Raw genomic sequence first — 27,973 nt, 5'->3', positions numbered from 1 at the left:
TGGGCAGATTGACTTATAAGTTTCATATTAGTCCACTCCTATTTCTTTTTCCATTTCTAAGGCCCTGTCTACATTGCACAATTAGGTCAGTGTACAACAGCTTATGTTCAATTATGTCAGTGTACACTACACTGTTTTCCCAGGGATGTAAGTGTAGACACTGCTTTACTTAGGCTGTTGGCTGTCTTGTCAATTTCATGCTGGAGCCATGAAATTGACAAGACAGCTGGGCAGCTAGAGGCCCACTACCACTGGCTCTCTGCTCCCAGCCAGGCTGCTGCCCAGAGGCTCCCTGCTCAGGGAGATAAGTAGCCCTGGGTGGCTGCCCCCATTTCCTGGCTGGGAGGAGAGAAATCCCAGGTGGCTGTCCCCTCCCATCTCCTTCGCCCCATTCCTGGCTGGGAGCATGGAGATGAGAGCCTGGGGGGGCACCTGGGGTCGCAGCAGGAAGCTGTGCGGAGCTGAGAGCCCTGGCTCTTGGCACCCCATGCTGCTCCTCTTCAGTTGGTGGAAGTGCTCATGGTGAGGCCACACACCACTGACAGAAGGAGGATGGTGTGGACATCAGCCACAGCAATAATTATTGCGGTGGCTGTAAGTTGACCTAAGATGATAGAGTAGTGTAGTGTAGATATGCCCTAATACACTGAAAAAATAAATTTAAGCTTCTGAGAGAAGCTGGAGGGTGTACTATGTTGAAAAGGAAGGAAATTACAAGAAAACAGTGCAAAACTGAAGAATGCATTTAATGTGATATTCCCCACAAGAAGAGGATGTGCTCTAAATGGGCAGTTAAAACTCAGCATTTACTAAAGATATACTAATATAAAAATCTACGATAAGAGAACGTTAAGGTTGTAAAGTAAATTGCTCCATGGTATCTGTCTCCTTGTGTACTTACTTTCAACCTTGAATAAAATGAGCATATACTATTTTTTTTTCTGCCAGACCCCTCCCTGTTTCACTGTGCACAGTGGGATGGTGAATGAGGCAAAGATCTACAGTGGATCAGCATTTGAGGACAATCTTTGCAAAAACACAATTTAAAATTAGTATGCTGGATATTGGAGATCGCTTTAAGGCTTGTCTACACAAGCACTGAGTTTTTGGGAAGCTGGGGTATATATCTACCCTGCTCTAATCTGCTGCTCACAAATGTCCGTGTGGACCCTGCTGTAGCTCACTAAAAGTTCCCTAATGCACTTTAATCCATTCCTGTTCAAGTCAGGGTAGATCAAAGCACTCTGCAGAACTTTCAGTTTGCCACAGTGGGGTTTACACGGATGCTTGGCGCATGGCAGGCTAGTGTAGGATAGATTTATACCTCAGCTGGCCATGAACTAAGTAGACAAGCCGTTAGTTGAACAGAATGTGAAGGACATCATTCTGATTTGGTAGGTTAGCATAGAAAGTTTTCCAGATCTGACAAATATTGTAGTTATGTGCCAGTCCATGGAAGAAGCATTGAAAAATCCCTTTCTTGTTCTACTGCACTAATAAACAACCCAGGTGTGTAAAACCAAACATTCTGTCTATGCAGCATGCTGCAACAGAACCAACTGAACTGAATACACTCTTACAGAAGTTTCAGAAAACTTAAATTGAGTCTACTGAGAGACCTATTGGTTTTGAATAAGTTATCCATCTTTAAAGAAAAGATCCCACAAAATAAAACGTGAATGGAAGTTCTTCAAATATCTGCTTAAACATTACTAGCACCTCACGAAGCATTGGTTGATACTGCCCACTAAAATGCTCTAAATTTAAGTGTCCTGTGAAAAGTAACTTAAAAAAAAAATCCTTAAGCAAGGCACTGTAACAACTCAGGATCTATAATACTAGTTTGTTAATTCAGTACTATTAAAATGTTGTTTATGAGTTTATTCTGCCATATCTGATCACCATTGTGTACAGTACCAGGATACATTCAGACACTAGTGTTGTGGGAGAACACCCATGTACTCTAGATTTGTATAGGGCAAAAGTACTGTAGTGGCCATTTGAAGTAGGCTTGTTCACAGAACTAATAACATTCAGTATCTTTTAAAATTTTTTTTCTTCCCACAGGGAGCGTTTTCTTCCGGTCTGCCGTATTAATGACTTTCAGCTTGCTGATGTCATAAATCCAAGTAAGCAAGCATCTGTTAACCCATCCATGTCTCCACATGCTCACACATGATGCCTGGACCATTTCTATGAAAGATCTTTGAAGACTCTTGGGTTTTACTTTCTACACTGGGATACACAATTGTGGTGTAGTGGAACCAGTAGCTGCCTATTTTTGAACCTCATGGTATGGCCTGCAGAGAAGACCAGTTCAATAAAGAGTTCTTAAAATTCTTATTAGCCATTGGCTTATTAGCCAAATTAGCCAATCCAGTTAATACTAATTAGTTGTTAAATCTCAGCTCTCTTACAAAATATTACAGTTCTGTCTTGCTACTAGGTTAGATAGTAATCGTATGTTTTAGAGTAGTTTTGCAATATATGGTGGTTATAATTACTCTTAAAAAGTAGAAATAATTATGAGTAGGTGACAGGATTGGAACTTGATAATGTGGATTTCCTGGGGGAAATATTTCTATAGAAAACGCTTGTATTTCCTCCTTTCTTCCACTCTCTTGCCAACTCAGTGTTGCAGTTCTGGTGTGGCACAGGCCATTCAGGAAAGACTTTGTGAATTTGCTAAAGAAATTTCTTTAAGTTGATTTCTGCATCTTCCTGTTTTCCTGCCAGAGCGTTTGAGGTTGGCAAAGAGTGTCCTTGTTCTCTATTCCAAAATTCAATTTGAATTGAGCTCAGAGAAGGGCCTGCTCAGTTCAGGTACCTGGCTGTGGATTCTCTTTGAATATGTTTGCTGAAGTCCCTGTGTAGCTGTCTTCAGCGTTTAGTACAAGGTTTTTCTGTTTGGGTTGCTGACCTTTTTTTGCCTCCCTTAGAATCATAGAATATCAGGGTTGGAAAGGACCTCAGGAGGTCATCTAGTCCAATCCACTGCTCAAAGCAGAACCAATCTCCAATTTTTGCCCCATATCCCTAAATGGCCTCCTCAAGGATTGAACTCACAACCCTAGGTTTAGCAGGCCAAAGCTCAAACCTCTGAGCTATCCCTTCTTTCTATTTATCAGATATTTTTTGTACTGACATTAGTCAGTGGTCAGTGTTTTCAGGGGAATGGCTGTTTTTCTGAGACGTTATGCCCAGTTTGAAATTTATTTTTAGATTGTATAAGGTCCTGGACAATGCATTTGGATGCATCATAAATCCATGGCTTGGTGCAGTTGATTGTACAATCAAATTATATCTTTTTCAGATACTGGTAAGCTAATAGCTATAAGACTTGGGTTTTGTTTAATTTTTTTCAGAGATTGACGTGACTTAATCATATCAATTTAAGTACATTTCATGACTGAGGAAGATTTGTTCCTCTCTAAAACATAATTGGTTCAGTAATAGATATCTCTTAAAATACCCCTCTCCCCCCAACTGGCATTGAAATTCTGTAAGAAATTCTCTTCTAAGCCAATATGGGTAAATTAACCTCCTAACTTTCCTTGGAGTATAGTACATGGTACTTTTTTTCATTCAGTCTTTGCCTCCATTTAGCTGTTTGAGTTTTGCTATGCTCAAGTTTTCCAGTTACGGGGCATATAGAGTCCAAAACACTCATTCTTTGCTATTCCTCTCTTTTAGAAGCAAAGCGGACAGCTCGTTTCTTGAGTGGCATTCTTAACTTTATTCACTTCCAAGAATCGCGCCGTGAGATCTACATGGAATTCCAGTGGGCATATGTAAGATTATGTATAGTTTGTAAGAAACAGCTCAGATAAGACCATCAAAAATATAATTAATATTAATTTATATCTGGAAGTTTAGAGGCTTAAGTACTGTTTGGGAAATTACACTAGCATGCCATGTGTTACAACTTTTTTCAAAGTGACTGTAACAACTTTTTGTCTTTCTGTAAGACAGATCTTGAAGAGAGAAAAAATATAAAATTCCAGGTGACTCCTGCCTATGCGTTAGGGAAAACATTTAAGTGTTTACAGGGTAGGAAGGAATCTTAATTTTTTCCAGCTCTTGGAAAGGCAGCACCTACAGGTACCAGCTGAATACAGGCAAGTCTTATTGTGCCATTGAGCTGTAGGCTTTGATCAAACATGAGGCACTGGTAAATAGTTTCAGAAACACTTTGGTGTGGTACTCTGGGGAAACATGTCAATTCTTCTTTTCATCTAACTTCAGCCCATTTAAGCATGCCTCAGTGTCTGGAAGAAATAAACAGCTGTATAAAGGACAAGCTGGGTCAAAGTCAGTCTAGGAAAGACAGTAGTGGTGATGGGAGGAAGGGGAAGTTAGGAATTTGCCTATTCTCTTACCTCACCACTGAATCAATGTTTTAGACCACATTGTGATGGAAGGCTATTACACGGTTTCCTGCTGGATGATCTGGCTTGGATGATATACACTTTGATCACCTCCAGGTAGACTACTCTACCTGCTGTACCTGGTGTTGAATCTGACCAGTATGTGGAAAATTCAGCTGGTGAAGCACATAGTTCTCTGCATCCTAGCCAGCAAAACCTGACTAGTGCTCCATGACTTCCTCTGGTTTCTTCTTCATTTCCAGTCTGACTTGGAAGTGGGAGTGCTAACCTACAAAGCCACAACTGGTTAGATCCCATCTGTTATACAGACTGCCTTGTTGGCAATATTTTGACAGTTGCACTTACAGGGGTGATGCAGCTGGTGATACCCAGGATAAGACTGGGCACTTAAGGCAAGATGCTTTCAGCTGTTGGAGCTTGGGTATGTAACTTAATGCCAGAGAAGATCAGATTGAGCCCAAACCTAAACACATTCAGATCAAACACTTAAGACCCACTTTTTCAATAAAGCCTTTGCCTAATAATGGCTTCCAAAAAACCATGGAGTAGAAATGAAAGGGAAGTGCCTTTCTACTCAAGACTTGATTATTTCTAATATGCTTGCTGCCTTGGGAGTTAAGATAAAAGTACATGAACGGTGTATAGCTTTTCTGCTGATTCTGATATACATCCTGGATTTCATCACTTACTTACAGGGTCTTTGGCAATTGAAAGGCACAGGATAGACATAACACACATTGGTGACAGACCCTTGCTAACTATGTGGAACAGTAACTTTAAAAGTCACATTTCTTACAGGAGAGAATGGGGGTTTCTGTAGGCGTAGGAGCCCATTCTGTGACAGTATCTTAAAGGACACCAGTTGCCACATAACTACAGTTTATTATAATCAATATTTGAATATATCCATCCTTGTAACTTGGTATGAACTAGACTACCTGTCTGTCAATGTGCTTGTTTTTCCTGTTGCACATTAAATTTAGTATTTGGATGTTTCTGGAAATAAACATGCATACTGGAATCTTTAAAATATGGGCTTCAGTACAGGGTAATTGTCAAGTCAGTTTTTAGGCCTCGCAACTGGGGCCCCCTTCTAGTATCTCGTGAAATATTCAAGCACAGGGAGCAAAAACTTGGACACTTGGAAAACTTTCACTTTGAGGAGAGCGTGACAGGTAACAGTCACTACGCAGAAACTATGAAGCTAGAACAACAGACCACTAACTACTAAGTACAGACCAAGAACTACCAGTAATTATCTCAACTGGGTAGGGTAGCAGTACAAATAAATTACCAAATGCACATGGATTGTAGGACCAACCTGGCTGTGTGAGGAACATGTTGTAGGTTGATCATAAATCTGCTTGTTCTCCCATATAATGTAAACCAATCACTAAAATACCTTAAACTTAATTTACAGAAATCAGCTCTGGAAAAAATACAGCAACTGCAGACAGCAAATCAGGAGGCAGCAGTGAAGCTAGAGAAACTTGAGTGAGTACGGGGTCTAGTAATTGACCTCTGTGGATTTTGCAGTTATAACACACATGCATGTGACATCTAATGGGGAATATTAAGCTGTTGTCTTAGAACAGAAACGATGTGGCTGTTGACTGACTTTTCTAAATCAACTGAAGCATTATATGGCCTCATCAGTGTCTGAGAATCTATTTTAAAGATAGAGGTAACCATCTTTCTTCCTTCCAGGCTGTAGGAGAAATAGCTTGGTTAAGTTGTTTTTAAATTGACTTATTTTTCTGTGTAAAGCAACTGAGGGGAAAGTTAAAAGATGAGTTTGCATTTAATTCTGAAATTGATGAGGCAGGTGATCAGTTTTTCTTATTTCCATAGTTGAGGTCCAGCTCCTATGAAAGTTCTGTCTCCTGAGCTGATCAGCCTTCTCCTGTTGGTCAAATGTTTCATAGCTGTGGAGAGAGGGAGGGACTCTCTTGTACCTAGTGCTAATCCTATGGGCGTTTGATTAGCTAGCCCATAACTATAATTCAGGCAAACATAAAACTTTTCCCATGGCAGCTTTCTCTGTTTGCTGGTGGTTGCTCTTTGAGTTGTTTCCCTAAGAGCTTGTGGGGGTTACTTTCAATGCCCTAGTGAGTCATATTCAGAATTAGAGATTTGATATTCGGAGCGTCTTGTTAGCATTGATTGTGGGAGATAGTAACTTCAGAAACATAGCACCATTTTATTAGAATGAAAGAATGCTGTGTTCAAGAGCATATATACAGTGGATATAGTTTAAAGTCCTTTTCAGAACTTAGGATTCATGGTGGATAACCAGCTAAATGTGACCTTCCATTGGCTGATGGCCAGTGTGACTGTTGGATATATAAGCAGAGGAATATTGAATAGGAAGTGGTATTCTCTGTATAACCTTTGCATTAATGAGACCATTACTACACTAGTGTCCATTTCTCATGTCCACACTTCAAAATGGATGTGGAAAAGATTCAGAAAAGAGCTATAAGAATGATTCAAGGTCTGGAAAATGTCTTAGACTGAGCTTACGTCTGTCACTTTATTTAGCTTAATTAATAGAAGGTAGAGAGGTGACAGTCTAAAGGTATCTGGATGGGGAGAAGATGGCTGATAGAGGGCTCTTTAATTATGCCTTGCCTGTTTGACAAGATCAATAGCTGGAACTTGAAACTAGACAAAATCATACTAGAAATAAGGTACACATTTCTAATATGGTGAGGGCAATTAACCATTGGGACAAGTAACTAAGTTGGATGTGTAGTGGATTCTAAATCACTTGAAGTTTTTAAAGAACTAAACAGATGCTCCAGCTCAACCACAACTTAAAGACTTGCTACAGGAATTACAGGGTGTAATTCTGTGGCCCATGTGTTTTCAGGAGGCCAGATTAGGTGATCACAATGGTCCTTTCTGGTGTTAAATCCTGTGAATCTATTAATAAAAATGAAAACCAAAATGTAGTATAACAAGTAGCTGTTTGAAAGATAGGAGACAAAGGATAGGAATAAATGGTCCATTTTCATGATGTACAGAGGTGACCATCGGAGTCCCCCAAGGGTCCGTACTCCTATCTGTTTTCACTGTTCACTCCCTTTTCCAGATGATTAATAAATATGTTGAAGTGGCAAAGTTAGAAGATTCATAATTATTCAAGAGGTTAAATTCAAAGCAGACTGTGAGGAGTTAGAGGGATCTCATAAAACTGGTGACTGGGCAACAGTAAGGCAGATGAAATTCAACATTAAGTGCAAAGTAATGTATACTGGAAAAAATAATCCCAACAATCCCTATACAGCTAGAGTGACGGGTTCTAAATTAGCTGTTACCACCCAAGAAAGATCTTCGAGTCAGAGTGAAAATGACTGCTCCATGCACAGCAGCGGTCAAAAAGGCTCACTGTGTTAGGAAATGATAGAAAATAAGACAGGTAGCATAATGCCACTATATAAATTCATGGTGTGCCCACACCTTGAATATTGTGTCCAGTTCTGGTTGTCACATCTAAAAAAGGATATAGTGGAACTGGAAAAGGTTCAGAGAATGGCAACAAAGGTTGTCACAGGTATGGAACAGCTTCCATATGAGAAGAGACTAAAAAGATGGGGTCTGATCAGCTTAGAAAAAAAATGGCTAAGGGGGGGGGGGGGGGTTATAATAGAGGTCTATAAAATCTTGAATTGTGAGGAAAAAGTGAAGAGAGAAGTGTTTACCCTTTCATACAACACACAAACCAGGGGTCACCTGATGAAAGTAATAGGCAGCAGGCTTAACACAGCAAGAGAAAGTACTTTTTCACACAGTGCACAACTAAAGCTGTGGAACTCATTGCCATGCGATGTTCTGATTGCCAAAAGTATAACTGGGTTCAAAAAAGAAATCCCATGCTCGGGGTCACCCTAACCCTCTGACTACCAGAAGCCAGCAGAGGAAGACGGGTGGATTCCGCCATAATTGCCCTGTTCTGCACGCTCCCCTGGAAGCTCTGTCACTGTCGGAGATAGGATACTGGCAAGATGGACCATGGTCTGACCCAGTATGGCAGCTCTTACAGTTGTATGTAAAGTTGCCAGTCCTGCCTCCATTTACCTTCTTTCTAATAGTTATATTTATTGTATACATTAGTATGTGCTGCTTGTATTATCTGAACCAGGGTCAGCATTTTTCTCAAACTGCAGCATGCAGAGGAAGGGGAGCCACATCAAAGAGCCTGCTCTGCAGCTGTGCTGTCTGGTAGCTCTTGGTGAACACTACTGGAGGAGGGAGCACTGCAGGACCAGCTAGCAGTGTATGCAGCTGCTCGCCTTAAAGGGAACTATGCTACTTATGTACCTCACAGGAGATGCTGAGGGTTAATTAGACTAGTATTTGCAAAGCACCATAGAAAAGCTAAATAGTTGTCCTGCATCAAGTTTTCAGTGTTCTGTTCTGTATCTTTAAGACTTTGTCCCGCTTTACTTTTTTGTCTAGTGTTACTTCTCTGCTCTTGATTTCTCATTCTTTTTGCTCCCTTGTCTTACTCACTCCCTTTGCATATTAAGCAAGTCTGCGCTCCTCCTGTTCCATGGACTTTCCTTCTCCTCCAGCCCTCCGTTAGCTTCCACCCCATCAGATAGGGCTCCCTTATGCCCATTCCATTGGCAGAGTACTCAAGTTTATCATCACTATACTTTGTCACCGTTATGGACTGCAGGTCAGTTTTTCTCTCTCTGGGATGTCCCACCAGTGACTTGCTCCACTATCAGTCACTAGTTCCAAATTCGGGTTGTTTGAACTAAAAGTATGTTAAAGATGAAGATGCTATTTTAAATATGCCTCAGACTAATATTTCTAGAGTCTTAGTTACAATTATACAACTACTTCTGACTCCCTGCATGGGGTTAGCTGCCTCCTTTACTCATGTTTTCTGGCCCATTCTTATCAGTCCAGCTCCCCACTGTGGCACTGTATCTCTCTCTCACCCCCCCCGCCCCCCCCCCCCCCCAATATCCATAGCGGCTTCTTGTTCTTCTTTGCTAATTTCCAAGACCAATTTGAAAACTAAGAAGTTTTCCAGTACCCGAGAATTGCTCTCAGTACACTCTGGGAGAGTCTCCTGTCTGATGTTAGCCCTGTGCTTTAAGTCTACCACCTTAAGGTATATTGCTAGAAAAATATTACATTTTGTAATTAAAATATCTAGGTAGATCAATATGTCATATTATCATTCTCTCACTCTTGTTTTTGCACTTTCTTCCGTGTTGCCTCTTAAACGTACAGATCTCACTCCTTGTGCTCCCTCTTTACTTAAATCACTCCTTAAATTATACCAGAGCTATGAAATCTTTCAACAATAACCCACCAAAGCAAGATTAAAAAGAAAATGATGTGAGATTAGGTCTTCAACTGTTCATCCAGGTCACTGTCTGTAGCTGAACCCAAGACCCTCTGAGGCAGGAAAAGTCTTTCTTTCTATACTACGCAGCCTGAGCTCACTGACACCTGACATGCACTAACAAGATCAAACATCATATCTTTGTGTTTAGCACGATTCCAGTAGAGCAAAAAGCAGAGTTCAAGCAGCTGTCTGATGATATTAAAGAACTGCAGCAAGTACTAAACCAGGACTATCGTCAAAAAACGGTATGCCCTATTTATGTGTGTCTCTGAAGTTCTGTCACAAAGTACAACTACTATGACTTCTGATTGTGGGCATTTATTATTTCTTTGGATTTATCCCATGAAAATTTGATTAAAACTAAAAGCAAGTCAAAATATTTAGGGTATTTACGTCTATCCTGGTCTGAGTCCTATGGTACTCCCTAGCATTAACTTGTGCTGGTACCTATGAGGGAATGAAGCTATCAGCTGGGTCCATAGGGATCAGAAGCAGTGTGTGAAATAGTCTGTTTTTCATTACAGAAACACATTGCTTGTGTGAGGAACTGAGATCTGCTGCATTATAATGAATATTGTGAGACTGGTTCCTCGTTTAATTTTGTATTGCTGCCTACTTGAACTGAAAGGGTTAAGTCAAACCAGAGCTGGGGATTGGCTTGGGCAGGAAATAGGGACTTAAGGGTATGTCTGCGATGGAGTTTGAGGTGTGATGGCAGCTCAGGTAGATATACCCGTACTAGTTTTACCTGTGCTAGCATGGCTAAAAATAGCAGTGTAGATGTGGGCGCAAGGGCTGTATGAGCACACCAGGGGCCCTGGCTACCTGTTCAAACCCGTGCTGCCGCATCTGCACTGCTTCTTTTTTAGCCACGCTAGCACAGGTGTGTTTACCCAAACTGCAATTACTCCTTCGATTGCAGTGTAGACACCCTAAGAGATAAGACAGCAGCAAGTACACATCTTCAAAGCAGCTAAGAGTACCATGGGGCTATCACTGGGACATGCTAAAGATCAAAAGACCCTGACTGGTTAAAAGATGTCCCTAATAGAAAGGGAGGGGGAAAGTAGTCAGCATGTGGTGGGGGGAAGAGATAGGAGCTGCAGGCAGGCATGTTCTTTCTAAACAGGACCTAAGCATCTAGGCCAGAAGTAGTTAAAAGGTAAGATCCATGTAGTTAGGTCTCCATTTTTGTTGTTTGTAACCCATCATGTTTCTGAAAGCTGTTCTGTTAATATTCAGCAATACTGTTTGAGAAGGCTGTGTGGCCTCTGTGCATAAATCAATAGTAACCACTCCCAGGTGCATCAGTGGCAAAATCCAAACTGCAGCTGGACTTGCTGAAGTAGTCATGGTTGGTACTCCGGGGGCTGTAACACAGGTCCTTGTCTAAGGGTGGGTGAACTGTGGAATTCCACCCAAAGCCTGACACCTGTGGGGTGCACTTGCTGAGAAGGGATAGCTGTGCAGGTAGCTGGTAACTGCTTTTTTCAGTAGTCTTTTCTCTGTAGTAAAGTTCAAGCTTAAAACCAGAAGCCATACTAATAATTCTCCTCTTTTAACTGTCAAACAATTGTTCTCTTCATTAGACAGCTTTGCAAGAAGTGACTTCCCAAAAGAAAGCAGAAGTTGCAGAGAGAACTCGAAGTCTGGTAAGTATAACTCAATTTAAATGAGATTTGAACAGTAGCCTGCAGTAAGTGATGGGCCTTCTTTTAATATAGCATCAGATTTTTCTGCCTGACTTCTGCTAGCTATGTGCAGTGTGAATGGTTCAGATAATGAAACTAGATTGCATTTTAAAAACCACGTCTATATTTGTATTTCATGGAAACTTGGATGATAAGAATAAAGTTTGGTTTTGATATATCTGGGACTCCAGCTCTTGTAACTAAGGTTTCTAACTCCAAGTCTAAACACAATTTTTGTACCAGTATAGCTATTTTAGTTAAGGATGAGACTTTTATATACCAAAATAATTATCCCAGTACAGACCCTAATGTGGATGCAGCTATACTGGAATAATGGTGCTAATACCAATATAGCTTATTCCCTTTCCCTTACAGGAATAGCTATACTGGTATAAGCATCTTTATATTAGTATAACTGTGCCCACACAAGAGGTTTTGTAACATTACAACTGTACTAGTATAGTAAAAGCAGTGCAACTTTTGTTTGTAGCCAAGGCCTAAACACTTCCATTCCAAACCCCTATTTTCAACTTTCAGGCTGAAATTTTCCAGGCTTGATCTCTGCCCATAAGTGATACTTTGGGCAAGCTTGAGTTGAAAGATTTCAGCCGTTTGCATGTGAAGAGTGCGGGGGAGGTGGGAAGCTATAAAAACCAAAATCTTACAACTTTGTGAACTGCTGTAATAATGCTGACAGAGCTGGAGATGTAAAGTTGAAATTTGGCACAGAAGAAGCCCTCATGGAAAAGTCCCTTTAAGCATTTGAAAATTGGGTTTTAACTTGATTAAATTATGAGCCTTTGAAAATTTCACTTTATATATGCATAGTGCAGTTGGTATGATGCCCATTTTGTATGTTGCACATCAAATGAAGCTGAGCTCCTTCTTACTGATCCTGTAAGGTGCCTGGGATATATTATTCCTGTTGTACCTTGCCTCCATCTTTCTTCTTTGGAAAGAAAAATATGTAGGTGTTAAGTACATCTGGTCCTAAATCAGAAAAGATAATGGACCATTATAACACTTAAAGTTGTGTAAGTATGCAAGGTGGAAATATTGCTAGTATCTAAAGTTGTAGAACAGCTGTATTTTGCACTGTATTAAAGAATAAATGATCCCATAACTGAAGACTATATTGTTTCATGCAAATAAAAGGATAGCATTAAGGCCGGATATGCTACCTTTGGAAATTCCTGATTTGAATGCCTAACTATAGAACTGTGACATCCTTTTAAAGTCGTTAATTCTTGATGGAATAGCTGTATCACCTTTAAGTCTTCAAAGAATGTGAAAACACTCTAGAATGAGTGGGGGAAACAGGGCATCCCCTAAATTCTTGGCAGTAGCCCGTACCTCCTTAGATATTACCTATTTTACAGAGAGAGAATATTGGCCAGGATTAGAACTGGACAAATGGAGGAAAAAAATTATGAATATTCTTGTGAATACAGCTGGCTGTTTAGCTCTACTGGTATTTGTGACCTCTTATTCATTAACATTTGGGTAGTGAATTTCATTGGCATGAATGTTTGCAGCAAGTATGAGTGCAGCAAAAATAACATGCAGTCCTGTAACTCAAAATTGTACCATAACACACATACAAAAGGGAGCAGAATTAAGGCAGCCTTCACTTTGGCATTTGCTGACCTGAGTGCTTTGCTTGGCAACTGTAACATTCTTAAGAGAATTTAATAGAATTTTGGTTTTTTAAAAGAAAAATACTAAAACAAAAATGTTATGATGTAGAACAACTTGCTAGATAGCAGTAAAATGCTCTCCTCCACAAGATGCTCATTGCAGAACCCTGCCTCACTGAACTTTTCTCCTTTCTACTTAGTCTATCAGAAGGCAGAATAGCTCTATCACCTTTAAGTCTTACAGCATTATTAAAATTGACTAAAATAGAGATATCAACCACATTTTAACTGTCTTGCTAATTAGAATCAGCTAAAAGTGACAATGGCTACTTTGAAAGAAGAACAAGAGCAACTGAAATCAAAAATTGTAGAGTCTCCAGAGGAACTGAAGAATTACAAAGAACATATGAAGGAGACTGTCCAGAAACTCAAGAAAACCAAGGTGAGTCTTGATCACTGTACTATGGCTGCTTTGTACTTAGTACAGTCTATTAAATTCCCTCTGATGGGCAAGACATGAGTAATGATATGAGTCTGTCTTCTGGCATAATATTGAGAGCTGCTTGTGCATCATTTTCAAAAAGACCAGCAATAGGTGACTAGCCGGGAATTTAAGAATTTAGTTTATAATGAAAGAAAACAGACATCTGATATTTAGAGAACACCTCCTTTAAGGATGGGATCACAAGTAGTGCTATTGATTGTTCCACGTTTAATACTAAACTTAGAAATGTTGCGTCCTTGAACCTGTCCAGCTGACTGCATCCATCATCCTGACACTACCACATATGGCTGGCACTGTTTTGACACCTCTTCCTAGGCCCTGGCCTTTTGACCAGGTGCTCCAAGGTTACCTCTGTTCTCACTCAGTAGTTCTGAATCTGGAGGCTTGCTTTCTGCTCTCTGGGAACACTTTATCCCAAAATAACAATCTAATTTCAAAATCATCTGACATAAGTTCACTCCAGTTAAAATAGAGGAAGTAAATCAAAAGGAAGCTGATAATTTAAGGTACACAATCAACTTGAAATCTTAGTAAACTGCAAAAAAAGGCAATAGTAGCTTCAGGAACTAAGCTGAGTCCCCTTTTCACTTTGTGGTTTTCTAATAGCTTCTTTGTATTCTTAAATGTTTGACTCCTACTGATGTGTGAAGACTCATGATAAACAAGAAGAAACTAAGTGGCTATTCAGGGGCAACATTGGAACCTGCCGCTCCCCCCCCCCCCCCCCCCCCCCCCCCCCCCCCAAGACATATTATCTGTGAAATGCACAAACTAAATAGGAGAAAAATACAGGAAAACGTTCCTCTAACTTCTTCAATTATATACCTATCTTTTCAGTTACCTGTAAAAATAGTTGGCAGAGAAAGTTCAGACAGTATATATTTAAGTACAACAGCCACGAGGTTCATGTTTGGCTGTGTCTTGTGAGCAGACTGATTCATCTATGCGTCAGTGAAGCTCACAACTTGCTCTTCAGATTTCTCTGTTTATACGGTTTGTTTTTAAGGTGTGAAGTTGTTGCCATCTGACTCTAATCAAACATTCCTGTGTAATGCTAGATGAGACATAGAATTTTCCATTGTATAACTTGCATTCTCTTCCCCAACAGGCACTGTAGCACATTTAATGGATACATTTACTTCCTTATATATGAAGGTTTGGTTGAGTACAGCACCTAGGTGTCACCCCTGCCTTCCCAAACCAACAGCTTTTTCCTCTGATACATAATCTTGTTGGCAAACTCAAAATTTACTTCCTTTCAGCAACAATTTTGAAGTTACTTGATTTCTTTAATTCCAGACATTGAAGGATTAGTTACAAGAGCAAATATGCATTACTACAGAACATAACAGAAACCACATTTCACTCATTTCTTTAAGTAAATATATTTTTCTTGTTTTTTTGTAAAGCAAGAGGTTATTGAGAAGTATGAAGGTTATCGAGACCTAGTTGAGATTCTGCCATCATGTCAATTGGAGGTGCAATTATACCAAAAGAAAATGCAAAGCCAAGGAGCAAATGTGGAGAGAATGGCCAATATCTCATCAGAGGTTTGTATTATGTACTTGTGTGTCCCCTTCTAACTGCATGTAAGAAATAAATTGCTCTCAATTAACTACTGGGTTTTAATTTCATGCAAGTGCTGCTCCCTATTGCTCTAATTTTTTTGCTTAGGATATGAATCTGAAAAAAACAAACTGCTATGCAACAGTACAAATGATATTTGCTAAAATGGAATCTATTTCAAAGCAAAGCATGTTGCCTTCCAGCACCTAGACATAACAGCCAGTACCGTAGCTATTTTCTTAATCATAATCTTCCATTTCAATAGTTCCTGTTATCCTAAAGGATCCGAAGCTACTTCAGAACTATTTATAAGCAGCACTATCAAAATGCAGATACTGTTGGGGTTGAGTACAGTAACTTCCCGTAGCACACCTGTAGGTAGGAGGGAAAATTTTGATTTAAGGTCACATTGACAAACTCCTGTAAATTTGTTGCCATCTTTAATAGTGGAAGCACTTATTACCGTAGAAACATAAGCCAAAATAGCATGTACTGTCTTTTTCTAGAGGGTTGTTTGTTGGGAAGAGGGAAGTTTGAATTTTAAACTGTTCTACTTCTGGGAAGAGCGGAAGCCAAAAGGAGGAAATATCATTGTACCCAAAATGATCATTTTAACAAGCACCTTAATTTTATCAGTATTACCAGCCCATTTTTCACTGGACAAAATTTTTTGTCATGATAAATGGTACCTTCTTAATTAGGGCTAACAGTTTTGGAGAATGATAGAGTATTTTAGTAAGTAAAAATAAAAATAGCTACCTTACTGTTCACTTCTTTTGGCAAAACATAGTAAAGTTTTGAATATTTGTCCTACATAATTTACTGTAGTATATTGCAGTAATTACTGGAAGTCTAAGTGATGTAATCCACCAAGCCTGATCTGTAAAATATTTACAAAGTGTGTTAACTGTTGGATTTCTAGGAAGAATTAACTGGGTTTTTAGACTATCAAAATGAGAATGAACAAAGTTCTATTTTGGCAAATATCTAATAGAGGGACATTGCATTTCTTTGATTTTATAGAATTGATTTTCAGTCTTTCTTTGAAAATACTGTAGGTCAGAAATCTCGAGGACCAGATTGAGAATGGCCAGATAGAGTTGAAGAATGCTGCGACAGATGAAATGTCCTTAAAGAGACTGGTCAATGCTAAGCGTGAGAAGCTGTCTACAGCTGAAATAAGGATAAAGAAGAAACAGGAGGACGTTGAGCAGTACAAGCGCACAGTATTTGAGTACGGATGAGCTGGCATTTCTGCCTGGCACTACTTATCTGACATACACTTACAAAAATTCACATCCCTGATACAAACATGTAACAAGTAGTATAGATGGAAATGGGAGTGATGGGGGATAGTTCTGTGAAGACCAGTAATGCTGTAGGCAAGCACTTGGGGACTTGGATCAATAATTGCAATGTGAGTTGACAGCAACTCTTTCAGTGGATTACTAATTCAATTTATAATACTTGGGCTTGATTTTTTTAAAATCTTTTTAAAGAAAATGTCACACTGGGATAATTTTCCAACTCATCAGACTTCAACAAAGCCCCATTTGCCTTTCATGAATTTTTCATAATTTCCCTTGCCACTTTTGCTCATTATCAAAGCCATTCAAGACCCACAGGGAAATGGGGTCTTGTATCTCGGGGGGGTATTATCCTGATGTGACACGTCTAAAACAAAAGGAAAAGTGTCATTTGATCAAAGCTTCCCAGCTCGTCTTCCTTCCTACGTGATGCTGCAGGCATGTCGTAAGGCTGAGCTTGGAACATCACAATCCTTTCCATGATGGCAGACTGTAATATTGTAAACACAGGGCTATGATTTTACTATAAGACCTAGGAGGAGCTGGCCCGTGATAGTATTTTAAACTCCAATCCTCAATAGTGTCAAAGGGGATACAGAACATTACTGGCCAAATGAATGGAGTGTTGTATAGGAAGCATCTTCATTTAGATGGGGAAAGTTAACTGAGTGCTCTGGTCCTACTTAAGGGCTTCTGTTCTCTGCAGAAAGCTGGGCCTAGAATTTGTGGCAGATTCTCCTGATTTCTATCACTCTTCAACTAAATTTTGAAGTAACTTAAAGTAAATGGAGGTTTTAATTAAATCAAAAATGAAGGCAGCACAATATAGAATTGTTTGCTTTTGATATTAAATGCTCTTCTCAGTTTTTAGTGTAGCTGTAGATTTTTGCATTAACACATAATTGCCTTGTAGATGTTTCCTGTGTTTTGACAATTATGGGATTTAGCAGTGAAGAACAGGAGGGAGGTGGCTTTGGGTTTTGGCATCCAGGAGAGCGGAAGGATTTTTGGTGGTGAGCAGAAGAATGCATCTTTTCTTTCCCTTTGTGGGTAGGGGCAGAGATGACTTAAAACTGTTTATTACGCTTGAATGCTTTGTCCCATCTGACAGCACACAGCTGCCTACTGCCCCCACAGTGGGGTGGGTCTACTCTGCACTGTTCTGGGTCCTGGGGAGGAGTGGCACTGGCTGGGCCCATTTTACCTCTCCTCCTACCACCCCAGTGCATCTCCAGGAGCTAGAGACTTAATACAGTAACTCCTCACTTAGTCGTCCCGGTTAACGTTGTTTCATTATTACATTGCTGATCAATTAGGGAACATGCTCGTTTAAAGTTGTGCAATGCCCCCTTATAATGTTGTTTGGCAGTTGCCTGCTTTATCCACTGCTTGCAGGAAGAGCAGCCCATTGCAGCTAGCTGGTGGGGGCTTGGAACCAGGGTGGACTGGCAGCCCCCCTTATCAGCTCCCCGCTTCCCTAAGTTCCCTGTGCAGCAGCTGTCCAGCAGGCTATCAATTGCCTGCAGTTCAGCTGTCCCTCCCTCCCTCCTCCTCCTCCTCCCCCCCCTCGACCCCCCCCGCCGGCAGTGTGCTGCTCCTGCCCTCTGCCTTGGAGCTGCTCTCTGAGCCTCCTGCTTGCTGGGTGGTGGGAGAGAAGAGGGGGGCTAATGTCAGGGTGTCCCCCTCCCCCTTGCTCCTGCCCCCCGCTTACCATCTCCATAGAGCAGGGGGACACACAACAGGGCTCAGGGTGGAGGGAGCTTCCTGGCAGCAGCTGTGGTCTCAGCTTGCTGATTAACTTAATAAGGCAGTGTACTTAAGAGTGGGTCAGCGTACTTAAAGGGGAAATGCACATCTCTCTCTCACACTCACACACACACACTGTGTGTGTTTCTGTCTGCCATGCTGTCTCCCCTCCCTCCATTCCTGCTGCCTTGTAGAGTATGAGGCTACATTAACAACGAGTTAACCCCCTGAGTGCTCAGCCAATTGCTAATTCATCATATTGCAGTAAGGAATTCCCTGGGAAATATCCCACCCTCTGACTTCATCACCTCAACCAAGCTTCACAATTATCATTGCTGTGTACAGTATTAAATTGTTTAAAACTTATAGTGTGTGTGTGTGTGTATAGTCTTTTGTCTGGCAAAAATATTTTTCCCTGGAACCTAACCCCCACCCACTTACTTTAATTCTTATGGGGAAATTGGATTCGTTTAACATCGTTTTGCTTAAAGTTGCATTTTTCAGGAACATAAATACAATGTTCAGTGAGGAGTTACTGCACTTTTCAAATTAGAACTTATTTTGTGCAGCACAGCTTTGTGGTTGGTTGAATTGTATGGCCAGTTCCATAGGTAGAAAATGGTGCAAAATACACAGGTCGAGACATAATAGCAATTTCAATTAGTGATGGTGCAACTTCAGTACAAAACCTAGCTATATTCTGTCCTGAAGTATTTTTTGAAAACATGAACTATCCAAATCTTTTTTTCAGACCCTGCATTGTCAGACAGCTAATCTTTAAACTGTTTTTGAAGCACAATACTAGCTAATTTTCACATCAGTGATATGAATCAGTAGTAACTCCATTTTAAAAATGGAGCGACTGAGAAACAGGAAAAGTTGAGATCACGTAGGGAGTCAATGTCTGAGCTGGCCTTTGAACTCAAGATTCCAGACCCACTACACCATGCTGCCTTTAGAGCGGAGGTTCTTAAACTGGGGGGTGCAAAATGTATTCTGCAGGGGCATGAAAAGCTTTGGGAGAGTGGTGGCTGCTGTCTGGATGCCCAACTCTGAAGGCAGCAGTGGAGAATTAAGGGTGGCAATGCCATACCATGCCACCTTTACTTCTGCACTGCTGCTGGCGATGGGGCTGCCTTCAGAGCTGGGCACCTGGCCAGCAGCTGCTACTTTCCACTCTGCCTTCAGAGCTGGGCAGAGGTATATGTACTTAAGTGGCGTGTGTGTTTTGTAAATGACTACAGACCTAAAGAATGGGGGCATGATCAAATAAGTTTGAGAACCACTGCTCTAGAGTATGATGAATGCATCACTCAACAGTAGAAAAACACTTAGGGCCAGATCCTCAGCCAGTTTAAATTAGTGTAGCTCCATTGAAGTCAACTGGGCAATTTCTGTTTGACAAGTTATGTTAACTCCTTTGAGTTTTGTTTCTTGATGCTATATAGCTCTAGGATTTAAGAATGAGTCAACTTTTCTGATGTCAGTGTGATGGAGATAAATTGTACACCTAGATGGATAAATGTTACTTATCCCACAAATGCAGCTTTTCCTTCACTCTTGCAAATGACTGTTCTAACTGTAACTTAGAAAATCACTTTCCTTGACATTCATATCCAGTGTGGAATCCATCTTGGTGTTTGTATTTAATTTGGAATGATGTGATTGGTTCAGCACGAACTATTTCATACCTTCTTCCTTTAGGTATTGTAACAGAGTTCAGGAGAAGAGAGGGGCTGTCTATGAGAAGGTGACGGTGATTCACAAGGAAATCCAGCAAGTCAGATTCAAAGTCCAGCAGCTGAACGAGAACACTGAAAAGGAAAAAATGAAAGCACAGGTAAGCAGGAATTCTTCTCTATTAAGTACTGGAGAGAAGAGCTGGCCAAAACTGTTTTTATTTGCCAGAAAATGCAGTTTCAGCTGACCAGAAACTGTGAATTTGACACAAAATTGCCAAATAGTTTCACCCCCCCCCCCCAACCTCCTCTTCCCCTGCCAAATAGTTCCCCCCCCCCCCCCCCCCAACCTCCTCTTCCCCCTCCATAAACCTCTTTGGCACTTAGGCACTGTTCACAAACCAGGGTGCGGAAGTGATGGTTCTTTCAGAACTTTAACTCCGTACTTAGGGCACTCACTTGGCTGTGGAAGACCTAGGCTGAATTCCCTTCACTGCCTGATGTGGAAAGGGGATTTGTATTTGGGTCTCCCACATTGCAGGAGCACACCTTAGCCATTAGGCTATGGGATATTCTGGTGTGAACGTCTGTCTCTCCTGTTGAATCTGTTCCACTTCTTATAAATAGTCATAGGAGCAAGAACTTGAACATGGTTATACCAAATCCTTGGGGAGTACCTTAACCACCAGGCCATAGTCGTTCTTACTATTTCCCTGGCCCAATGACTAAATGGATATTCATAGTGGCAATTCACAGTGATGACCAAAGTTCTGAGGGCCTGACCACTTCTTCCTCCAGCCCTTTAAAAATGCCTGTAATCAAATATTTTGGGTTGAATGACTTGTTTTGTTCAACCCTAAATGGATTTTTTTGATTCTTCTAAATTTTTTCACAGAAGTTCTGGATTTTGTTCAACCTGAACTAATTTGTTAGGTAGCTCGGATATAACTAGCCAGCTCCTGTGCCTACCCTTTCCCCCCCCGAACACATGCACTTTTCCCGCAGCAGACCTGATGTCCACAACAGACTTGATGCCCTGCTGTATGCCAGCTAAAGACCATATGAGCTAGGCTCTTCTCAGGTGACCCTTAAGTAGTCTGTGGGACAGAGGAGAAGTGGACCAAGGGGATGCTATGGCGCAACACATTTGGTCTTCATAATACTGCATGAGAGCCCCCAATTGTATGGATAATTGGTGGTCTGCTGAATCAGTGCTCTCCTCTGAACCTTACAAGGATCAGCGGGCTTGGGAAGGGGAGAGGACTGCATTGTTGCAGCTGGGAATTCCCATCCTGTGATCCTTCTGAGGCGTGCAGGGCGTGGGGGAGCTAGGCAAAGCTGAAAGATGGGTGCAGGATAGCGGGATTCCTCTGAATTCTAGGAGATGGCAGTTCCCATTACCCTCCCATCTCTGTGATCATCGGCTCTACCTTTCCCCTCCTGTTCCATGGATACTCCTGAGCAGCACTGAGCGCAGCTCTGATTCACCCAAAATCTTCCCTGCTGTCTCTTAAATCCTCTGTAAGGCATCAGCATTAACACTGCTGATGGGAGAACCTAATTGACTGACTGACTTTCTCACCTTAGGAGATCTATCTTAACCTGAGGGCTGGCTTGGAGAAATACCATGAAGCTTTGGCAAAGATAGCAGAGAGCTATGCAGTCTCACGAGATGAAAAAACTGCTGAACTAAAGAGGAGAATGCTTTGAGTTCAGACTTCCTGAACTAGCTGTTATACTGGCTTTCATTTGGACTCTGCTTATTGTATTTATCCTCATGTTTGGGTTTAAAATACTGCATTTTATGTGGGAAACTTCTTCTTAAAAATCGACTCAGAACACATTTAGTATTCTAGACAGGCCCTGGTATTGTCAGCTGATTAACCTTGGTAAAAATGGACTTGAACATCCTGTCTGCATTATCTTTCTCAGTTCTGATTCTTCTAGCGATAAGTTTACCAATTTATCTTTCTTATATAAAATAGTTTGAGGGTTAATTTCAGCTTCTAGCATAACTACAGTTTTTGCAGAAACTACACTGAGGATGTTGGTTTGGGGTAGCTTTGGTTTGAATGGAGGTATCTTCTTGGTTGTCGTATTTTCCAGGTATATCAAACACAGTCTGAATTATCTTAAGTTCCATCTGATTTCGGGACAAGTCTTACTGAGATCATCATGATGGGAGAGTGGATTCTTATACGAACTCTGGCTCGCTCTACCTCTGACGTCCAGAGATAAATAAGCCCTTAGAGAAAAGAGTCCTATTTGGGGAACTATGTAATTTCAGTTGGTGTTGCTATGTCTCTTTCTGGAAGCTTGAATCCATGGTCTCTGCTTGGTGTGTATTGAACACCCATTTGTGTTTGTACAGGATAAGCCCATGTTTGGGCAGATAACTGAATTAAAAATAAAATGACATGGATTGAGATTCATTGTACGTTTCTATTGAAACTGCTCTTCTAAAATGTTTGGCCAGACTGCCTTGGGAACTTAAAATGCTACATTTAAATAGCTGCTGTAAAGATTTGGATAGCCTAATTTCTCTATTGTGTTCTTTCAGCCTATTTGTTTGTTCGTTCTCTCCTTCGCGTAATTTTTAGTTTTTGAGTTTTATAGCTGACCTATGTTTATCCTGAGACAAGGTGTGTGAGGTAATATCTTTTTTTATTGGACCAACTTCTGTTGAAAGACAAGCTTTTGAGTTACTCAGAGCTCCTCTTCAGATCTCATTCTGTTTATCCTGTTTCTTTGGTTAGATTTTCTACTTCTGGGCTCTGTTCTTGTAATTCTTCAGGACTGAGACTTGAAATATTAGTTTGTCTATTTGGTGCCTCTCTTCTGCATTTGGATCTGTTTTTTCCCCCCAGTGTCTTTTTCTTAATCATTGAGACTTTCTAAAGTCACCATGGGTAAAGTTTTCAAAAGCACTTTAAGTTGGATGCTTTTGAAAAGAGGATTTGATAATTTTTGAAAATGTTACCCTTAATCTCAAATCTTCCATTAGTTGAACTGTCGGAACATTTTTGTTGATACAACTTCTGGTTTAGATTATTTTAGCCTGTCTCTGTACCATATAAATAAAAATTAAATTTGATCACTCATTGGTTTCAGTATATTCATAAGAATGGATATAACTAAAAAGGTACAGGACATATGTCAGTAATTTTATAGTAGTTTTAGACCTGTGTATGCAATATCCTTTCAAACTGTGACCAAAAAATCTTTTAAGTATGGTTTTTAAAGTGACTTGCAGAGCTGCTGACAATGCATAGCTCCCAATGATGTCACTAGGAGTGGTGGATATGCTCAACAACCTCTGAAAACCAGGTCACTTAATAGTAAGGCTAAGATTTTGTCATGGGTATTTTTAGTAAAAGTCAGGGACAGATCATGGGCTTCTGTGAATTTTTCTTTATTACCCATGACCTGTCCGTGACTTTTACTAAAAATATCCATGCTAAAATGGGAAGGGGCTGGGCAGCTGTGGGATGGCTGGGAGCTCCTGGGCCCCCACCACCTGTGGGGGCTCAGAGCTGTGGGGGTCCCCCTGCCTCCCCCACGGCAGCTAGGGAGCTGCGGGGGTCCCCTTGCCCCTGTCCCTGCAGCAACTGGGGAGCTGCAGGGGTCCCCCTGCCACCCCCGCTTCGGCTGGGGGCCTGCTGCCTCAGACGGTGTGGGTACCTCACAGCTCCCTGTTGCTGCAGGAGGTGGTGTGATTCTGCATCTCCCAGCTGCCGGGGCTGAAGGCTTGGAAGTCCGTGACAAAATCGTAAGCCCCCTCCGCCATATAATAGATAAAAAATTCTTATAGTATTTGATTGTTAAATAACATATCTTTCTCTATCTAGAACAAAGTTACAGGAATAATACTTTCCATATCACCTAAATATACTCTCTAACTATCACAGATGGTTATTTGAGAACTAATGATCTAAACATCAATCATTTTTCAAGTGAGTGAATATAACTTACTATAATTTTCAGTCCAGTAATTATATGTTACATGCTAGACATATCTTCATTGAGTTCTGAGACCATAAAAGATTTTAATATTACCAATGGTGTAATTGAAACATGGTCCTCCTCTTATTTATCCACATGTTGCAATACACAAGTACCACTGAGGTAGGCATGTATATTAGTACAATCCCATTTCTCAAATATAGAGACTGAGACACCAATTAAGTGACTTGTCTATGTAGCAAGTGTAAGTGTCATAGACAGGGTTAGAATTCTGGAATCTGCTTCTAGTTCTATGCTCAATGCACAAGATCATGTTGCCTCTCATTACCAGTTATTACCAATTAACTTAATGCCTCAGCAACCTGCAGTACATGGAGCAACATTTTGGGGTTATATTGTTCCAAGGCATGTGTCCTGATATATAGGTTTAATATGCAAGTGCTACAGTTAACATAATATCTATGTAGTTGTCTAAAATGTGTGTAAACAAAACATATGCAGAATTATGTTGTCCCCAAAGAAGTAAAATAACACAAAGGTGTAAGGTTATAAACCCTGACAGGTGACCCTGATCCTGTAGCACTAGGCAAAGGAGGGAAGCTGTTTTCTTTCATGTGTTCGGAATACCAGGGAAGGGAGGAGAGCTTTATATAGGACTATACTGCTTCAGAGATCAATAGAGGGCACACAAATTCAGGTGCTTTTTAGTGGTGGTGGGGAATAACTATGCTTCTGTCAAGGTGCCTTCCCCACTCTGAACTCTAGGGTACAGATGTGGGGACCTGCATGAAAACCCCCTAAGCTTATTTTTACCAGCTTAGGTTAAAACTTCCCCAAGATACAAACTATTTTACCTTTTGCCCTTGGACTTTATTGCTGCCCCCACCAAGCATCTAACAAATATATAACTGGGAAAGAGCCCGCTTGGAAACTTTTCCCCACAAAATCCTCCCAAACCCTATACCCCCTTTCCTGGGGAAGGCTTGATAAAAATCCTCACCAGTTTGCATAGGTGAACACAGACCTTGGATCTTAAGAGCAATGAAAAAGCAATCAGGTTCTTAAAAGAAGAATTTTAATTGAAGAAAAAAAGTAAAAGAATCACCTCCGTAAAATCAGGATGGTAAATACCTTACAGGGTAATCAGATTCAAAACAGAGAATCCCTCTAGGCAAAACCTTAAGTTACAAAAAGACACAAAAACAGAAATCTACATTCCATTCAGCACAGCTTATTTTATCAGCCATTTAAAGGAATCAGAATCTAATGCATATCTAGCTAGATTACTTACTAAGTTCTAAGACTCCATTCCTTTTCTGTTCCCGGCAAAAGCATCACACAGAGAGCCTTTGTTTCTCCCCCCTCCAGCTTTGAAAGTATCTTGTCTCCTCATTGGTCATTTTGGTCAGGTGCCAGCGAGGTTATCCTAGCTTCTTAACCCTTTACAGGTGAAAGGGTTTTTCCTCTGGCCAGGAGGGATTTTGAAGGTGTTTACCTTCCCTTTATATTTATGACACTCCCCCCAAATCAGATAGGGTGAAACGCTGGCTGTGATTTCTTCCTGGAGCTGTAGGAGAAAACCGAGTTAATAAGACACATGCATCTCTAAATAAACTACCAAGTACATAAAGACTAACAATATTTTCCACATCTCAAGGATGATTTTAACCAGTTGATTCTGGGAAACTTTCACGGGAGAGTGCATCAGCCACTTTGTTAGAAGCTCCTGAGATGTATTGTATGTCGAAATCAAAATCTTGGAGAGCTAAACTCCACCGAATAAGTTTTTTGTTATTTCCCGTGGCGGTATGAAGCCACTGTAGCGCAGCATGGTTGCTTTGCAGGTGGAAAAGCTGTCCCCAAACATATGGGCGTAGCTTTTCCAGAGCGTAGACGATAGTGTAACATTCTTTTTCACAGACTGACCAGTTGCTTTCCCTCTGACAGCTTCTTGCTGAGAAACACTACAGGGTGGAATTCTTGATCCGGCCCTTCCTGCATTACGACTGCTCCTGCACCATGCTCGGACGCATCTGTGGTTACTAGGAATGGTTTGTTCAAGTCTGGGGCCCTTAGTACAGGGTCAGACATGAGTGTCACTTTAAGCTGATTAAAGGCCTTCTGACACTTTTCGGTCCACTGAACGGCATTTGGCTGTTTCTTTTTGGTTAGGTCTGTCAGTGGGGTGGCAATTTGGCTGTATTGCGGTACAAATTGCCTGTAATAACCAGCCAAGCCTAAGAAGGATTGGACCTGTTTCTTTTCTGCCACCTCCACCCATTTGGCTCCAATCTCCCCTGCCTCAATTACAGTTTTGGGCTTCTCATCTAGGATGTATCTTTCTATTTCCTCAGAAACACCCTCTAAGAACTGTTCCATTTGCATTAGGAAGGGCAAATCTTCTGGAGATTTAACACTTGCTCCTGATATCCAGGCATCCCAATGTTTCACAATGTGGTAGGCATGTCGGGTAAGTGACACGTCTGGTTTCCACCTTAGGGCTCTGAACCACTGACGGGAATGCTCGGGTGTTAGCCCCATTCTGATTCTTGCCTTGGTTTTAAACAGTTCCTACTGGTTCATGTGTTCCTTAGGCATTTCAGCCGCCACCTCAGCTAGGGGTCCACTGAGCTGCGGCCTCAGCTCTACCATGTATTGGTCTGTAGAGATGCTGTACCCAAGGCAGGTCCTTTCGAAGTTTTCTAAGAAGGCCTCAGTATCATCGCCTGCCTTGTAGGTGGGGAACTTTCTGGGATGGGAAGTGGTACCTGGAGAAGGATTGCTAAGGTTTGTTGGTATATTCTGCTGAGTCTTTGCCTTCTCCATCTCCAGTGCATGCTTCCTCTCTTTTTCCTTCTCCTCCAGTTCTTTGTCCCTTGCCTCCATAGCTCTCCTGTGGGCAGCCTCTTGGTTTTTTTCTGTTTCTCTCGCTGCTTCCAGTTCTTTATATTTATGACAGCTTCTTTTAGGGGGAAAGTGAGCTCTCTGGAGGATATGACTCTGTGTGTATGAGTGAGCATATCTCCAATACCTGAGGAGGGAACGCTGTTCATTTATACTGTTGTCTGAGATCTCATTTATGCCATATTGGTGTGTCCACAGAGCAGGTGGGCTTGCATATACCTTGTCATACCCGTTCGATCAGTTGATCAAAAGTAGTCCCTCTGCATGAGTCAGTCTCGTTGCAGGATTCTGTAATCATTAGTACATGGAAAAATTACCTGAAGGGCCATCTTCAACAGAGAAATTTTGGAGATGAGGATGGTTTTCTGGGCAGTTAGCTGCTGTCCTAAAGACAGTCTGCAACACAGCCATCATAGATTCAAGGCCAGAAGAGCCAATTGAAGTGATCTATTCTGACCTCCTGTATAACACTGGCCATAGAACATCCCCAAAATAATTCCTAGAGCAGATCTTTTACTAAAATATCCAAACTTGATTTAAAAATTCAGTGATGGAGAATCCACCACAACGCTCGGTAAATTGTTCCAGTTGTTAATTACTCTCGCTGGTAAAAACTTACTGTATTTCCAGCCTGAATTTGTCTAGTTTCAGCTTCCAACAATTGAATTGTGCTATACCTTTCTTTGCTGGATTGAAGAGCCCATTAGCAAATATTTGCTCCCCATGTATGTAGTTACAAACTGTACTCCAGTTCCTCCTTAACCTTGTTGGCTAAGCTAAATAGACTCTAGGAGCTCAATCTATCACTATACGGCATGTTTTCTAATCCTTTAATCATTCTTGTGGCTCTTCTCTGAATCCTCCCCAATTTATCAACATCCTTCTTGAATTGTGGATACCAGAAACAGGGACAGTATTCCAGTTGCAGTCACACCAGTGCTATATACAGAGATAAAATAACCTCTCTGCTTCTACTTGAGATTCCCCTGTTGATGCATCCAAGGATTGCATTAGCCCTTTTGGCCACAGCATGGCACTGGGAGCTCATGTTCATCTGATAATCTACCACAACCCCCAAATCTTTTTGAATCGCTGCATCTCAGGATAATCCCCCATCATGTAAGTATGTGTTACATTCTTTTTGTTCCTAGCTGTATACATTTACATTTGACCATATTAAAATGGATATTGTTTGCCTGAGCCCAGCTTACAGAGTGAT

The 27,973-nt window shown here is 41.0% G+C and overlaps 1 protein-coding gene across 3 annotated transcripts in view; it reads left to right on the top strand.

Annotated features, from left to right (window-relative positions):
- Positions 1-27,973, top strand: part of NUF2 (NUF2 component of NDC80 kinetochore complex) — a 56,116-nt gene that overhangs the window by 9,646 nt on the left and 18,497 nt on the right. For 2 of the 3 annotated variants that reach the window (XM_043521552.1, XM_043521551.1), the window contains exons 5-13: positions 2,068-2,129; positions 3,694-3,791; positions 5,809-5,882; positions 9,905-10,001; positions 11,346-11,408; positions 13,389-13,526; positions 14,999-15,139; positions 16,214-16,389; positions 19,913-20,048. In XM_043521552.1, coding sequence (XP_043377487.1) covers positions 2,068-2,129; positions 3,694-3,791; positions 5,809-5,882; positions 9,905-10,001; positions 11,346-11,408; positions 13,389-13,526; positions 14,999-15,139; positions 16,214-16,389; positions 19,913-20,048 — 985 coding nt within the window. Of the gene's footprint in view, positions 1-2,067; positions 2,130-3,693; positions 3,792-5,808; positions 5,883-9,904; positions 10,002-11,345; positions 11,409-13,388; positions 13,527-14,998; positions 15,140-16,213; positions 16,390-19,912; positions 20,049-21,474; positions 22,989-27,973 lie in introns of those variants that run through there. The other variant, XM_007061237.4, reaches the window with a different exon arrangement.

This window comes from Chelonia mydas, chromosome 8 (assembly GCF_015237465.2).
Source record: "Chelonia mydas isolate rCheMyd1 chromosome 8, rCheMyd1.pri.v2, whole genome shotgun sequence".
NCBI classification, from domain to species: domain Eukaryota; kingdom Metazoa; phylum Chordata; order Testudines; family Cheloniidae; genus Chelonia; species Chelonia mydas.
The sequence above is the reverse complement of the archived record's forward strand: the minus strand, read 5'-3'. Positions and strand labels throughout refer to the sequence as shown.